Below are 16,433 nucleotides of genomic sequence, written 5' to 3'. Positions count from 1 at the left end.
TCAAACAAAACACGTCTTTCTCCAAAAAGACACGATTGACATGTACACCAATTATCCCGTCATTCGTACTGCGGTATCCATTCCAGTATCGGTTTCAATTTCTGCCTCAGAGTTCAAGTCTGGAGTAATCGGGTCTGAAGCCATGCTGTCTTCAGCTTCACTCAAGGAATCCATCCCAATGCCACTGTCGTAGCGTCTTCGACCACGCTTCCTGATACCAAGACAGTGACCTGAGCTGCGTCGAGATTTCTTGCCTCTCGACATCTCAACACTACCTTGAATGTGGTCCTCCGAATGGTCCGGGTCGACAAAACGAACCAAGCTGGCGGGTGTCATGGGTGCTACATCATCCGAGGTAAGTTCATCGCTGAGCAGATTCCAATTGGCATATCGGACTTTGGAACTGCGGATATGACTCTTGCGTTCTTCGTTGATCTTGGCAACGGACCGAATGTATTCGTTTTGAATCCTCTCCAGGGTTTGTGCACCTTGTTCAACCTCATTCTTGTATCGCTCTTCGAGTTTACCATTGATCTTCTTCAACTTTTCGACTTCCGCATTTGCAGATGACAGAGCTGTTGAAAGTCCAGATATTCTCGAGTTGAGCCCGCCGACTTCTTGTTCATGGCTGCCTTTGGAAGTAACAAGTTGCTTTTCAAGTAACTTCAGCTGTTGTTTGACGTCTTCAGAGTGCTGTCGAGCTGTAGAAAGAGCCGATTCCAATTCATTGATCTTTCTCAATCGATCCACAGCAGACTCCTCGGCTGCTCTTCGACCGCGAGTTTCCGAGGCAGCTTTAGCGTCGATATCCGAGATTTTCTGAGACAATTCTTCGAGTGTGGCAGTTCTGACATCTTGAAGTCTGGCTGCTTGTTCTGACTCTATCAGCTCTACCAGCTGCTCGAGCCGCGTGACTTCTTCCCGGTATTTCTCAATCGCTGTGATCAGAGATCGATTGTTCGATGCATGCTCTTCGGCCTCTCGTGCAACAGCCTGCGCCCGCATTCGAATCTCCAACATCTCCTCAGCATTCTTGTCGATTGTGTCTTCAAGCTCTTTGACTCGAAGATTGGCCTTCTCGGCTGCAACAATGGCATGATCGAAATTGCCTTTAAGGGTACGTTGTTGATTTCTCATCGACTTTAGTTCCGCTTCACGGTCTTGAAGTCTTCTTGCCACTAGTTTCAACTTGGATGCGATCTCTGGCAGCAATGTGGCGTTGTCGAATGACCCTACTGTCTCACCTGGAACAGCCCGTTCAAGTTCTAGACGCATTTGGCGGAATTGATCCTTGACGTTGGAGATACAGGTACTGGCATCATCATCAACAAGACCGAATCCCAAACTCTGTACTTCCAAATTCATTGCTTGAAGAGCAACTTCAGCACCCTCCGCTCGGCTAACTGCTGCCTTCAACTGCTTCGATAAATCATGGTAGAATGTGTTTGGCGTTGGTGGAATGTTCAAGTTAGTCGAGGCAGCACGAACTGGAGAGTCTGCAAAATGTATGTTGTTTGTGAACGAAGTCTGGCTGGCCCGAAAGAGTGCTTCTTTGGCTTGACGAGCCGACTCAAGTTCAAGTCCCATGGCAATGGCGTCTTCGTTGTCTGGCATCGATATCGAATTTCCGTTGATATGATCCGGGTTTTCGTCTTCATAGATACGGAATGTATCCCCACCATCACTTGCAGGTCCAAGTCCGGCACCTGTAGGTACATGGTCCCAAGAAATTGGCTCGGCATTTACACTGAAGCTCTGTCTCAGCTGTGCAAGTTCTGCTTCAGCTTCAGCCACTCGCTCTTGACTAGAGATTGTATCGGTCGTTGCATTCTTGGCCTTATCCAACTCGACTTTCAGGCGCTGTACCTCTTCCTCTTTGAGGTCGAGTTGACGTTGCAGTTCTGCTAGGCTTTTTTGTTCTTCATGACACCGATTCATTTCTTCGCTGAGACCATGACGTCGAATGCGTCGAATCGTACGAGGTTCAAGCTGTTCCCGAATTGGTGTGAATTGGATTTCCTCATAATCTCGATGTCGAGTTGGTGCTGGCGTTGAAACTCTCCTCCTCGGAGTTTTGATGGAAGTCTTGCCGACCCAAGGAGTGAGGCCAGTTGTTCCGGGAACGGAAGAATTGCTAAGTAAAGCAGAATCAGAGAATCTAGCTTTCTTCATAGGTCGCTTTCTTGAAGGTGTCTTTGTCTCAGGCTGGACGGGATCCTGTGCAGTCTTGCAGGGTGAAATAGCACTGCTCGGACGCTTGTACCGTCGAACTGGAACAGTCTCTTTGAAGATGGAGTCGGCCATGTGGGCAGATATATCACTGCTGATGCTGTAACTATCTACAAGATTTTCCTGGTCCACAACAGCAGCGGGAGTTGTTGTTTTGATGATTTATGAGATTGTGGTCGGGAAGGCGGTCGCATATAAACAATGACACCAAATAGGGTAAGAATATACAATTTTCCCAAAACAGCATAGCGTATCCTCTAACGCGCCAAGCTGCCTCCAACGCGTGCCGGCGCGTCTCGACTTCGTTCAAACTTCCCGGAATCATTGGATATCGTTGGCCGCGTAGAGCTCGCTTGTCCGGAAAGACCTCATTGTGTAGAATGAACCATTCAGATCCGTCAGAAACAGCCCATCGTTGCACGAGAGCTCGAGGCCGAATATCCGATTGGCCGGGGATTAGGCTGCAGCACCTGTGGCTTCTACCTACTCCGGATTTTCCTGCATGTTCGATCACGATATCGGCGTTGAATGGACTGTTCCTGCATGACTCGGATGGATGAGATCTAAATTTACATTGGGCGGAGACCTTGCTGTGCCTTTTTGGGGCTGTCAATACTTCTGTATTGATTGTTCATCTCACCCACCTTGCTGAAATGTCTTGGGCCAAGGAGGAAGAAGCATGGAAATGGAAGGGATCAGCAAGATGCGATATGACCTTTCAACCTCGAGCCTGACGACACGAGTACTATAGTATGCAGTCCGAATAACAAGCGTCCATCTGTTGAACTATTGTACAATGACCGTCTTGCTGCTCACGTGACCATCAATATGCGCCATATCCCATCCCATATACTGAGTACCAGACATTTCAGGTGTCCCAGGTATTCTCTCAGCCAGTCGTTTGCAGATCACAACACAGGAGCGTCTTGAAGTTTCCACTTGTGAAAGATCAACTGGTATGATTGTTATATTGTTATTTTATCAGCCGGGAATTGCGGGAGCATCCCTTCCGGGTGCCCTTCTTCCCAATATGGCTTGACGTCATTCCAACAACTGCGCATTTTCGCCCGCAACTGTTTCTCTTTTTTTCCCCCGAAGCAAAAGCCCCCGACCAGTTCAACCTGCCAACAAGCTACTACAACAAATAGATCATCCTACACATAGACCTGCCTGAGCACGCAAATCTCTTGGACCAATATGTCCGACACTCCTCTCTCCTCAGACTCCTCCGAGCAAGTCGATCAAGCAGCTAATCACACTCAGTATCGTCTACGTGTAACTGCTGGTCCCGAGCATGATCCTTCTACCCACAAGCTCGTTCCTGTCAATGCTTCCGAGACCTTGACGTTCGAGAATGAACATATGATCCTATCCCTTGCTGTGCGCATACGACATTTCACCGGCTACCCGAATGATTCCCCTACAACCTCTCCTTACTTCGACCATGAGCTTCATCAGTACGATCAATACTCGATAGCTTTCTCGTTCATACCCAAAGTTGACATTCCTGGCGGCGATTTGATATTCGGAAATGATTTCGACCGCCCGATAAGAGACAGATTGCCACCTGGCTTCAATCAAGCCTTCAGAATCGTCAAGTGGTGGGTTGATCCCGGTCTCGAAGGAGATGTCTACGCCGACAAGCCATCTCTGTTTGGACCAGCGTTGAGCAGTTGGAATATTCTGAGAATTGGCGACCAAGTTATCGAAGAAGATGAATTACAAGACAAAAATGCATGGAAGATCCCCAATGCCACCTCCTTTCATGAAGTCGTTGTGGAAGAGGGAGCAGATGGCTCTGGGGAACAAGTCAGGGATAAGTCAGGAATGCCCACTGATTCAGCTGGCAGGAAAAAGCACTTCTTGACGCCTGCCAACCGTGACGCTTTTCTTTTCGAGGCTGGTCGGCTTTATCAGTCAGATTTTGGCAATCCATACCTCGACTTCAACGACTTCTCCCTCAAGCTTCCAGGGTTTAGTCTGAACGTGATCAAATACGTTGATTCAAAGACACATGAGCTCCGCTATACTTTGAAAAACAAGTCTACCGAAGAGATCTACGCAGTGATCATGTTTACTCTTCTTTTCGGAGAAGAGTTGCAACAGGTCAGGAAGGAATTGGGTGAGGCTAATTCAGAGAAAGACCCGGACGCTTCCATGCCGGACCCACCGACAGATGACGATGATGATCTTGACTGATGGAATGAGATATTGGCTCGGACCGACACCCTAGCCATTTGACCATGAATTGAAACGCTAGTCATATAATGCTACACAGCCCGAGGGAGATGCTACTTAGGGACGTCGCGGACTCTCTCACAACATGTCAAGCTCACTACCGAGTGCGTCTGTTAATACTGCACCTGGAATCTCTCCGCTCCATACTCAAAAATTATTCAGTTCCTCCTCACTCAGCTTACGACTTGCGATGCGATCCGAGAATCTCAATTGGTCTCGAAGTACGATAGAATACTTTGGGCCGCAAGATGAGCGCGCTCTAGATAAATATCCTTCATGAGAGCAATATCAGCAAGACCGTCGTTTTTATATCGTACTGCAAATTGGCACCCTTAGCCGATGGAACTCGAATCAAGCATAGAAAGCAACAATGTCGGGGTTCAAGCACGCCCTGGGCCGTACGCTGGTTTCACGAGACCACATTGAAGAAGACATCCATTTATTTCGTATCCACTGTCATGTTCCACCACTAAAACTCAAACCAAAAAAAAAAAAAAAACAATATGTAATGCACAGAACTCGAACCGAGAAAGAACACCCCGTGCACGGGATGGGTTGAGCAGTGGAGTAAAGGAAACTAGTATACATTCATTGGGCGATCATGGCTCATGGCCACTCGTGCTTCCCAGGCCGGCATCACTTTCTTTGCTTTTGGCCACATCCTATTTCTAGGCATCGGACGAGAAGACCCAGTATTGCGCGGCATATTCGACACTGATGCTGGCTGGCTGACCTGCGCATGTAGCAGGGGCAACGCCACCTGCAGTGTTGAGTCGATAGATGGATTGAATGGGTCCCACGCTGCCATCAACGCGAGTCAGCTGCAACCACGGAACAGCAGTGGCTGCGTCTGGTGCGGGCGAACGGGAACCAACAGTGACTAAACCCAGCCCCAAAGCTTCATCGGCTGCCTCAGTGAAGTCGAAAGTGGGAATTTTGGCCGAATTGAAGAAGTGATGGCCACTTCGCTCGAGAGGCTGGGCGCCGCAAACGAGATCCTCCTCTGGATCGGCCGGTAGTGAAAGGGCAAGAGCCTGGCCCGGCAGAGAAGCCAGCAAATCGGGATCATCCATTGCAATGCAAGAAGCTTCGTACAGAATCGCAACGGCACCAGTGGCGACCGGAGCAGCAGTAGAATCGTTGCCGCAGGTATAGTTCTGGACGCCACGGCCGATGACGATGGATGCGAGGAAGAGATCTTCACCTGGACCGGGAAGGGCAGGGTTTGCAACTGGCATGACAACACTGTCGAGCCCGTTCAGGTCGCATTCAGGCGAGATTTGTCGGCGTCCATGGGTATTGGAGAAGAGCGATCGAGCTCGACGGGCTGAGAATGTCGGAGCAGCCAAGGCTGTGGTGGCGATCGCCAAAGTGGTGGTGAAAAGAAGGCCGGCCTTCATTGTTTCTGGGAGAGATCGTGGGAAGGGCGGATAACTTTTTATATGTCGATATATAGAACAATATGAAGGGAGTAGCACCAGGCTGAAACGAGAGGACAAGCAGCACAAATGACTGAAATCAAAAACGAAAGACTTTTCTTGGAGTGAGTGACTGACTGACTGACTGGAGAAACCTCTATCTGAAGACGAGGAAATCGAATTGGAACTTATACTTCTGCTCCCTCCGTTGCCAACTTACTCATCCTTTTTGGTGACGGATCGCAAAGGCCTCAGACCAGCTCGCAACTTCACCATCGACGGCCTAAGGACTTTGACTCTTGCGCGCGGAGGAGCCCAAGATCCCATTCTATCTCGCCTTAAAACCCACTCCCCCGGTTCATGCAAGAGTAAGTCAACTACCCTGTAGGTTGGGGAGTGGTTTCAGCTGCAACGCACAAGCAGGCAGACGAACTCCCACATGGTTCCACCCCCGGAGCGAAATAGGGTAATACTCGGTACTCGGGCACAAGAGTTGGTCAGTGCTAGTGCTCGGTGTGGTCTCCCGGGCCTGCCTATCTGCTTGCCTGATGTATGAACATATTTACATCCCCGGCAAGGCAGTTGAAGTGTACCCAGGGTTGTGCCAGTGGGACTCGGCACTAGCTTAGTACCTTGGCGGACCGGAGCCCTCTGTAGACTCCGTACCCGGAAGACTCCTGGGGTTTCTGGCGACGCTATGGGATTTCGACACGGAGGTATCTGGAAAGCGCGAGATCGAAAGAAAGAAACCCAGGAACCTATCCTCGTTAAGGAACGGAGGACGTCAAGGCAGGTGGAGCCCGCAGTATACTTCTGCGCTTTTCTAGACTGGTTTATACCCGTTCTCTAACGGTCAGTGTTAGAGGTTGAACCACTGGTCCAGGGCCAGGGTGGTTGATCTGTTGGGATGGGGATTCGTGCGCTAGCCACTATGATAGTCAGCAGGTAAGCGATGAACTCGCGTCTAACGGCAGACGACTAGTGATTAGTTCGTCAATTATTTGGCGAGGATCGACACAGGAGGATGAAAGTAAGTTGGCCGGGCACCAGCAGGCTGTACGTTTGCGAGGATAAAGGGCGGAACGAGGTCTGGCCTTGCGAGATGTGGCTTTGTATCATCATCATATGTATGTACCCCGTTGTCGTGTGATGAGTCCTGAACAAACTTGCTAATACTGAGTAAACTTGTGCATTCTCTCTGTGCCTGTGCTCTTCTTACCGAGTACTCCCTACTCCGGACGGAGTCCCTCTTCAGAGATTACCTGGGAATTGCTCGAGGTCCTTCCGTCACTGCCGCGGAAGGTCTAGCCGGGGAGACCATCCCGAGTATAACAAGCGGCAAGGCTAAGGCTGAAACAAAGCCGGGGGTGGCCATCATGGAGGGATCCACGCTGCTGGTCAATGCCCATGCTTTCCTGCCTGGATCTGCCCCTTGCGATGTGCACCCCTAACTCGGGGGATTCCTCTGCCTGGACGATGATCATGACGACGGCGACGGCGACGGCGTTGAAGACAACCAAGCTCAAGGAAGTGGGCTCACCGTTGTCCTCCCCTAACGACTCAGATTTCACTACCCAAGTACCCGACTTGGAAAAGCGCAATTTAGGTACTCCGTAGTTATACATATGCCGAAACCCAAGCGAATCCCAAGGCTCGAGCCCATCCTTTGATGCCATTCGAGCCATGATAGTGGGAATGGAATGTACCCAGTACATACGTACTGCGTATGTCTTTCCCTACTATTTTTGGTCCCCGGTACCGAGTACTGAGCCGTATTCCATGCGGATCAGTACGGATTGTTAGTGTTGATTTGCATATTCCCGTTCCTGTTGTCGGGCGAGAGGACTTGATTTTGCGCTTGTACAGTAGTTGAGCGGATCGACATTTGTTTCAGGGTGCCCGCGCTTGACGACGTTGTTGGTTGCCTGATCGACTAACTTTGATGGCTTGGATTCTGGTTGTTATGCAGGATGGGAGAGGAGGGCTTGAACCACGACCGTACAGCAGTAGGAATCTCCCTGGCTGACCTCCTTTGGGATCAGTCATGCTTTGCCAGTGTCACCACATTGCTATTTTCTATGTCGCATGTTTGTATCCTCTCCGGTGGAATTCCAGGAGAGGCTTCTTCCGTGTAAAGAGCCCCTCACTGGGATGGCTCCGGTAGAATAGTGACGAGCACACGGACGCAGCCCGAGTCGAACAAGTGCAAGGCTGGAACTTCTGATCCTTCGCCCCTGGCTCCCTCTCCATTTGTTACCCTGCATACTATCTTCCGAGGTTTGCCCCTTGCCAAGTTTGTACTCCCAGATTGTCTCTCCACCGTAGGGCTACATGTCCAGGCTATATATCATTTGTTTCAGCTGCTGGTGAGACCTGGAAAGACTATTTTTGTTTCAAGGCCCCTGACAAACACATCATCTTAATTTCACTCGACATGTTTCCCTTCTAGATGCTCCTGAATCAAACCTTCGTTCAATGGCGTTCGAACCTCGTTCTTTGCTTTCGCCTCGGCGAGGCAGTCGTTGTAAATGCCCTGAAGGGTGGGACGGTAATTCACCAATAATCCGAGGGGCCAAGGGCAGGCGTGGGATATCGAGTTGTTTGGCACGTAATCCCTCTTCTCTCATAGTATAGACAGCAACACCTGCTTAGGGCTTTCTTCCCGGGGTCAACGGATGCTACTGGGCTTCATTTTGATTTCATTTCATTGTCATTGTCATTTCTGGTGCTCAATCTGAGACCGGTCGTCGTGCCCGTAACACCCTATCTTAACGGAAGCCAAACTTTGAGCTGGTTCTGATAGTGCTGAGAATGACTATCCCTCTCTCTCAGTTTCTTTTACTGCTCATTCCATCCAAGCGAATCACACCTCTAGAATTTGGCAACCTTAGCATACTGCAGTGTAAAATCACATGAGACTTTCATCTTTCCCCTCATTACCTCCACGTGAATTGAGGGTTCCATATCACATTGCCAGACATTTCATTTGCCAGTCGAAGACCGTGCGCTGGTCCACTCCTAGTCAACGCCCTACCTCTCAAGACAGTGGCAACGTCAGTTCTACCCCGTTCGATGTCGACTTCTCCAGTAGAGTGATTCCCAATCATGTCAGTTTCAACTCGTGCTCTCTCGGTAGTGTCACCTTGATCTTCATCTTTGTCAGTAATGTTAGTTGGGGAAATTCCGCGGTCAGAATCGACAGCTTCAATTCTGTCGTCCTCGTTAGTGCTAGAATACGAATCTCCTCTCTCGGTATTGCCAACTGCAGTAGATTGATTGGTGTCCCTATCCTCTAATTCCATCGAATTCCCACGTCTGGTCTCAGTTCCTCCACTCTGTGATGCCACAGCGGTAAGTCTCCACGCATCTGGAACACCGGCACCCACGCCGTCCTCCAATTCAAAGTAGCCTTTCCAGATCTTGTACATTAACATGATCACGCTGAGGATGAACGCAAGTGTTGCGAATCCAAGAATGACCACAAAACTCCAGGAGAAGGTATTTCGAATCGCGGCGATGGTGGCGTGCAAGAGTTCCGCCGATGTTCCACTGCGGATAAAGGCGTAGCCAAGTAGGGCAATGAGCGAATCTTCTCTGGTGGGATTTAACACAGCATCATGGATAAAAGGATCTTTCAATTGATCCTGGAGTAATTGAAGGGTCCATCGAGGTCCCAGATGCATAAAAATGCTTCCTGTACTCGTCAAGGCGATGGCAGAACCTAGATATGAGGCGAAGAGGATGAAGCATCGGTTGTGATATGGATGTTGCACCCCTTCATTCCCAGAATTTCTTGGTTGCAGGAGATCAATGATCTGGTGAGCCATAGGTAATGTTACTGCACACCACCAACCGATGCAAGCAAGGGCAAATTGTATCAAGATACTTGGGAGACCTTCTTGACCCGGAAAGAAACTAGGAGCATTGACAAAGAGTAGGATTGTTCCGGCCATGAGGAACGTAGATGTAACTGTACTCCAGAGGGTGTAGCTTGGAAGTAGAGGATATGAAGTTACTAGGCCGCTGCCAATGTAGACCGGGACAAGTATTGTGGGGATAAGATGTGGACCGCCGAAGGAGCACAGAAAGAAGGTCCCTGTGCCGAGCGCTGAGGGTTCTGGACGTGTGAGCATCTGGTAGAGTGCAACATAGGGAAGTGTTGTATTCAGAATACCTGAGATAAGGAATGTAAGGCCGAATAAGATTGTCGTCTTGAAATGTCGTAGATAGGTGGCGGGAAAAACGCGCAGACCAGGATGAGTGCAGAATTTTATAGCTTGTTGAACAATAAACATACAAATGGCAAGCCCACTGATGGTGAAAGGGATGTACACGTACATGTCCGACCAAGAGATGCGCGTTCCCGCAAGGTTGAATGTGATGAGAAATTGGAGAATCCCAATAGAACTGAGGGCGCAGCCAATGATATCAATTCGTAGAATCCGTGAGAAGCGTGATCGCAGAGTATCTGGCGAGGACCAGTCTCTTGTCAAAGGAGGAAGACCTATCTGGCTCGGTAGGACATACATCAAGGCCACAATAAGGAGCAAAAGCATGACAAATGCAACGAAGAAGACGGCTGTCCAGCCTTTGTCTCTGTGCGCCGAGGCACCACCACAAATTGGCCCCAGAATAAGACCTATACCAGCACTGACAGAGATAAAAAAGTCTCGACGTGTTTTGTCTGCGAATGTTCCATCATGATCGAGGAATATCATGACTCCAAGGTGTTGGCCCGCGATACCAATACCTAGCACGATTCTAGCATTGAATAACAAGATCATGCTTGGTGTGATTGCGGAAAGGAGGATGCCGGTCAGTATGAGAATTGAGAACAAGAGATAGACATATTTAAAGCGGTAAACGCCATAGAGCTGGCCAGCAATGAGAACAGTCGCTGCTGATCCGACAGCTGGACCGGCCAGAGCCCACGTAAAGCCTTCAATGTCCAAGTCGACCATGATTGCGGGTAGCATGACTGACATCATTGTGTCAGCAATTGTACAGATCAGATTGATCAGAGCGAGGAGCAGAGCAATTGCGATCCATCTCTTGTTTCGAGCTGGGGTTTCTGAGAGGTCTGGGTTCGAGTTATGAAGGGTTGTGGTTGAGAATAGGTTTCTGGCAAACTGGGAGGAAGCGGAGACAGTTGCCGAGTAGAGTTGGCTTGCATCTCCAAAGAGAGCATGCCGGTTTGAGGCGCTCTGGTCCCGAGCAACCTCCTCGACTGTGACGCTGCTCTCCACGACAATAAGCCCAGTTGAGGCCTGGGAAGCCATGATGGGAGGAGGGCTGTGGTGGTGGGAAGTGGTAGTGGTGAGTGGTGGTGGGAAGGGAGTGAGGTAGAAAAGCCTCGCCGCTTTTAAGCTAAAGTTATTTAGGGGCGTCGCCTTGTGAATGAAGTGTGAATTGTGAGTGAAAAACGCCGAGATAGTATCGTGAAGTGAACGATAACATGCTGCTTTAGGTGGACTGATCGTTCCCATGTGGCAGCCAGGAGACCGCGCTCCTGAAAACCGATCTAGAGCCATCGATAAGTTCATACTAAGTTGCTTAAGGGGACCAACAGCTCCTTCAACCCACTGTCGATCCATCGTTAACCTTGACAGAAATGAAGGGCTTCGAGCCATCAGGCAGCTTCAGCCACACGGTAGGGGCCGTCCAATCAAACCTAGCTTGGTGTAGTGTTGCCTGACCTGTCCGCATACATCGTGAACTCTGAATCAACGCCTTCCAGGCTATAAAAACTGCTATCACCTTTGCTTTGTTCATCTGTTTCAACAACGGTCTCTTTCGAATAAGAACGAGTCCATCCCAAACCACCTCAGCAAGAGAACAGTGCTGCAGTATGGCTTCAGTGATCACCTCCAATTCAACTATTGTCGAGCCATTGACCGGTGGCTGCTATTGCGGCACAATCACCTACACGATGAAGGCATCTCCTATCTTCGTCAATTGCTGCCACTGCCGGAACTGTCAGCAGCTATCCGGATCCGCATTTGCACTGAACATCATGATTGAAGCCAGCAATGTCGAAATCACCTCGACTTCTCGGCCCAAGAGCACGACTGAAGATGAACGTCCAGCAGCACAGAAGAACGAGCAACCCAAAAGTGGAGGAGGAGTACGGTGTCCAAATCCGAAATGTGGGAGTTTGTTATGGGGAACACATCCTTTCTTCAGCGACAAGATCATCTTTCTACGAGCCGGCACTTTGAAAGAAAGTGACAGGATCGTACCAGATGCTCATTTCTTTATTAGAAGCAAGCATCCATGGATCGTCATCCCAGAAGGTGTCAGGCAATTTGAGACCTTGGGAGGAAAGAATGATCCCCCTCTCTGGAGTCTAGAAGGCAAGAAAAGAGTCCATCAGGTCATGACAGACAATCAAGCTTGATATCAATTCCGGTCCTCCTCATGGTTGGCTTTGGTTTGTTCTGCAACCAACGAGGAGATCTCAAGGTCTCTGTTCTGCGCTGCGTCTTGTAGTGCTTTGGCATGTCTGACAAGTTGGATCATTGTCTCACGACTGGACTTTTCAGCTTTCATCAATGCTGTCTCTCCTTCATCGTCGTACATACTCACTGATGCACCATGCTTCAGAAGTAATTCAGCAATAGCCTCAAATCCTAAAGATACTGCTTGATTGATTGGAATTTTGTTTGAACCAGCATAAGTTGCCGCTGCACCATGGTCAAGGAGTGTCTGAACAATATCGCCCCGCCCACGGTTGACAGCCTCACAAATTGCATAATTCCCTTTGTACTCACGGTTAATCTCTGCACCGTAATCAAACAATTTGTTGACAATATCAATACGCCCAACCGATATTGCTTCAATGAGGGGAATTTTCCCCATCGCTGACTGATTTGCACTTCCACCATTCTTCAACAGGTGATGCACGATATCCACTTGCCCTTGTTGGATTGCCAAAATCAAATGAATTGGACGTTGAATTTCACCATTCTCCATCAAAAGTTTAACAGTTGAGTAATGGTGCCCCTTTATAGCGGACTCCAAGGCTATGCCTGAAAATCGAGAGAAAGGAGGGGTTTCATTGGCCTCTCGTTGCCGTTTGATGTACCCCACAATCTGTTCATCAAGACCATGGTGGGCAAGAGCAATAATTACTTTATCAAGCTCATTGTCATTCGGATGCTCGCCATGTTGCAAGAGCGCACAAAGTCCGGAATGATCGTCAAGCGCGCAAAAATCCAATTCATTCATCTCCCATTCCATAGACAGTGCTTCTGCGAGACGGTCGAGACGGCGTCGGCTCATGAACATTACTGCATTCACCGACATCCAATTGCGCATCGTGTCGATAACACTACTTCTTGCAATCAATACACCGCTGGTATTTCGAACTGCATAGAAGCCACTTGAAATGGAGGCGCACCCCTCTTCTAGGTGCTTGAATATACGCTTCATCACATAGTTCAAAAGTGGAGTTCCAAGCCACTGGCGGCCTGATTCAACCAATTTAGGAGTGTGCGAGAAAAACCTCTTCGGTCGAAGTAATACGCATCGCATCTCTCGTGTTGAGAGGATTCGTGCACATGCTTGATAAATTTGCAAGTGGGCATTCTGCCGAACGTTCCAATCTTCATTGACTTTCAAAAGGCGGAGAAGTCCCTGGTTAAGGAGGAAATTAGAGGCTGACTCGTGGATAGGTTGAACAATGGATCTTCTCAAACTTTTCTGGCTGAGCGCCGCCTCCAAGGTGGAAGGTCGACCTGATTCGGTCGTGATTACCTCAAGAAGACCGCCAGAAACCTCAGTGACGTACAAGGCGAACTTGGACTTTTCCATAGCAAATCCTTCGAGATGCTTGAGCATTTTGGGAGGCTTTTTGCCCATAAATTCCATGATAAATCGAATAGAGTCAACTTCCAAAGGTTCAAATGCGAACAGAACACAGGAGATCATTGCGATGGCATCCTCAGTGAGATCTGGATCCAAGGTCTCGAGAACATTTCTGTAGAGCTCATTCAACTCGCTCGGCATATCATCGATCACCCTGCTAATCTTCGAGTTTGGAAGACCTTTATCAGCTAGCTTCCTGATCTTGTTGACGACAAGAACACTCCAGAGGAAGATTCCATTGGCTTTTGCCACAATTTGAGCTCCAAAATGCTCCCAAAGATGATCACCTCCAGCAAGATGGCGTTGCACCCACAGTGTTATGTCAGCCGAATTCATGTTTTCAACCAAGATTTGAAAATGATGTTGAACACTGACATGGCGATAATGACGACTGGACCAACAGATTCGAAGTGTCGTATTATGGGCAATTGCATCTGAGGAGCACCAACTAAAGAAAGTAACGACTGATCGGATCTCAGTCTCGTTGCATTCATCAAGAGCATCAACGAAGATCTCAATGGGTGTTTTGCCTGCATTCAAAATCACGTCGTGGAGGAGTTCGCGAAGTTCTGGAAGACTCCATAAAACATCTGCTTTTCCAGACTGTCGCTTTTTGAGCTTGTATCGCTTGATGAGGACAGTACTCAAATGCGGATAGTTGCCAACCACTTGGTGGAGGAGTGCTTTGAAGAGACCATACGCGTTCTTTTCCTCTGGACCCCCTCGAGCGTTGAAGAAAAATGCAATTCGACATGCTTTGGAGGAAGGGCGAAGAAAAATATGCTTCACTATGGTGGACTTGCCGCACCCAACCTTGCCTTTTATCCAGAGAAGTCCGTGAGACTCTTCCAACCGTCGGTGTGAAGCCCAATCTTTGTAAGTAGGGTGGTTTCCCAGCCATTCGCAGGTACCTTTCTCGGCGGGTTCGATAGCAGCCATCCTTACACCCATCTCAGGAGAAGATAGGGATTCGAGAAGTCCATCAATTTCAGCACTGCTTGAAACATCTGAACTTTCATTTACCCACATACCAAGAGTACCTGTGATGTGCTTATAGCCAGGATCATCCTGACTCTTGAATCTCGCTATATTTCGATGATCTGCATGAATGGAAACATTATTGTATCCAGATATTGTGGCCGAATCCTTATCAACGATTTTTATTCGGCCTCGAAGGGGTAAGACTTCATAAAAACATGCAATCCTGATGGAGCGGTGGTCGGCTTGTCTTCTGATAAGCATCGAGAGAAAATCGTCATTGATGCGGTTCAATACCTCAGAATCAGTTTTAAGAAGAGACAGAAGACTGACATCTGCTATTTTGAGGACGCCTAGCAAGCTAGCAGACGTCTTCGCCCACTTAGCTAGCCAGCTTCCGCCATGAGGAGTAGCAATGAAGATAATTCCCTGGACGTGTTCAAATATCGCACCAAGACGTGCTTCGGCGTTATTCTGCGACAGCCTCATAGCATCTTTGCAAAGAAGACCACCAAGACTATGAGCCACCAAGATTAGAGGACGCTTAGCGGATTGCGAGTCCATTCTTTCATTTGCCAAACAATTCAAGAAATCGTTAGCATGGTGGGCGATATCAATGCTAGCCACTTGATCGCGAGCACGGACAACGTATGCATCATACCCAAACGTGAGAATGCGGGCATCAGGCAAATTTTGAGGTAAGATATCCCTTGGCCAGCAGACGCCATTCCCTGGATGCGTCCAAGTCCGTTCACGGTCTCCTGTCAAGCCATGGACGAATACAACATCAACAACTGGATCCTGCGGTTCATAAAGAACTTTGACACCGCTGGGGAACTGGGTTTCTTGGCTTGTCTGCACACTGCTTAAAGAAGCAAGCTCTGATAAGCTGGATGTTCTTGATTTTGATCCAAAGGTTGAGATTCTCCTTATTAGATTGATTTTCGACTCGAATAGTCGATCCATGGTTTACTTTGATTGGATGGCATCCTGGGTTACGCTTGGTGTCTCTGTAGTTAGACTCTGCCACCCTTCTGGTAGCTGGCGGTCAACATCAACAGGAGAGCACAACTGACGAGTTTGGCCCAAGTCGATATGTTGATCACGCACCTCTCAGTGAAGAGACATTGTTCTTAGCGATGTCATAAGCAAAGCACTGATTGCTCGGTAGATGCAGAGGTCGTCTGTTGATTGTGACGGTGAGGTTATCGAGTGGCTAGTGTGTCTGCCTGACGAAACTAATCCAACTCAGCCTTTTCGCCCCCATTATCGGTTTCACTAGTTGCATTTCGTGCCGAGGCTGGAAGGACAGCAACCGAATGGCGGCGGCTTAGACAGAGTAGTTATCGACTCTTTCTGGGAAGTGTCGTTGGTAAAGGCCTGAGAATCAAGGCCTACGGGTTTGCATGCAGTCTGCCAACCTGACATCAATAAAGAGAGACTGAGTTTGCTTCACACCCAGGACACGGCATCCTCGCGGCGTCACGGTGGAGCATATACCAGCCTACGCAAAGCTGGTTCGTTCTGTCACGTGTCAGCAATCGCTGCCAAGCGGTCATTGTCCTTGCGGGCTCTTGCTTCAAAGATGACCTTTCCGTACGGGATTGTGCTTGCTTTTTATCCCCGACATCTTCAAATGAGGTCATGAAAAGCGGCAAGGCTCGCGACAGACCTCTCACAAGGGGAATTTAAGTCCCACAGCAA

The 16,433-nt window shown here is 48.9% G+C and overlaps 6 protein-coding genes across 6 annotated transcripts; 2 read left to right on the top strand and 4 right to left on the bottom strand.

Moving 5' to 3' along the window:
* Positions 1-51: 51 nt before the first annotated feature.
* A1O9_00346 (uncharacterized protein) lies at positions 52-2,304 on the bottom strand (the record flags this gene model as incomplete). The annotated part of the gene is made up of 1 exon (XM_013409510.1): positions 52-2,304. The coding sequence occupies one exon, from the start codon at positions 2,302-2,304 to the stop codon at positions 52-54; it is 2,253 nt and encodes a 750-aa protein (XP_013264964.1).
* Positions 2,305-3,426: 1,122 nt separating this feature from the next.
* A1O9_00345 (uncharacterized protein) lies at positions 3,427-4,428 on the top strand (the record flags this gene model as incomplete). Its single annotated transcript, XM_013409509.1, has 1 exon — positions 3,427-4,428. One exon carries the CDS (start codon positions 3,427-3,429, stop codon positions 4,426-4,428), a length of 1,002 nt encoding a protein of 333 aa, XP_013264963.1.
* Positions 4,429-5,135: 707 nt separating this feature from the next.
* Positions 5,136-5,867, bottom strand: A1O9_00344 (uncharacterized protein; the record flags this gene model as incomplete). Its single annotated transcript, XM_013409508.1, has 1 exon — positions 5,136-5,867. The coding sequence occupies one exon, from the start codon at positions 5,865-5,867 to the stop codon at positions 5,136-5,138; it is 732 nt and encodes a 243-aa protein (XP_013264962.1).
* Positions 5,868-8,821: 2,954 nt separating this feature from the next.
* Positions 8,822-11,164, bottom strand: A1O9_00343 (uncharacterized protein; the record flags this gene model as incomplete). The annotated part of the gene is made up of 1 exon (XM_013409507.1): positions 8,822-11,164. The coding sequence occupies one exon, from the start codon at positions 11,162-11,164 to the stop codon at positions 8,822-8,824; it is 2,343 nt and encodes a 780-aa protein (XP_013264961.1).
* A 569-nt stretch (positions 11,165-11,733) lies between these two features.
* Positions 11,734-12,282, top strand: A1O9_00342 (uncharacterized protein; the record flags this gene model as incomplete). Its single annotated transcript, XM_013409506.1, has 1 exon — positions 11,734-12,282. One exon carries the CDS (start codon positions 11,734-11,736, stop codon positions 12,280-12,282), a length of 549 nt encoding a protein of 182 aa, XP_013264960.1.
* A 2-nt stretch (positions 12,283-12,284) lies between these two features.
* Positions 12,285-15,695, bottom strand: A1O9_00341 (uncharacterized protein; the record flags this gene model as incomplete). The annotated part of the gene is made up of 1 exon (XM_013409505.1): positions 12,285-15,695. The coding sequence occupies one exon, from the start codon at positions 15,693-15,695 to the stop codon at positions 12,285-12,287; it is 3,411 nt and encodes a 1,136-aa protein (XP_013264959.1).
* Between the last annotated feature and the right edge of the window lie 738 nt (positions 15,696-16,433).

The sequence above is a fragment of the Exophiala aquamarina genome, assembly GCF_000709125.1.
Source record: "Exophiala aquamarina CBS 119918 chromosome Unknown aczIA-supercont1.1, whole genome shotgun sequence".
In the NCBI taxonomy this organism is placed as follows: domain Eukaryota; kingdom Fungi; phylum Ascomycota; class Eurotiomycetes; order Chaetothyriales; family Herpotrichiellaceae; genus Exophiala; species Exophiala aquamarina.
This window is presented reverse-complemented; position numbering and strand designations above follow the sequence as displayed.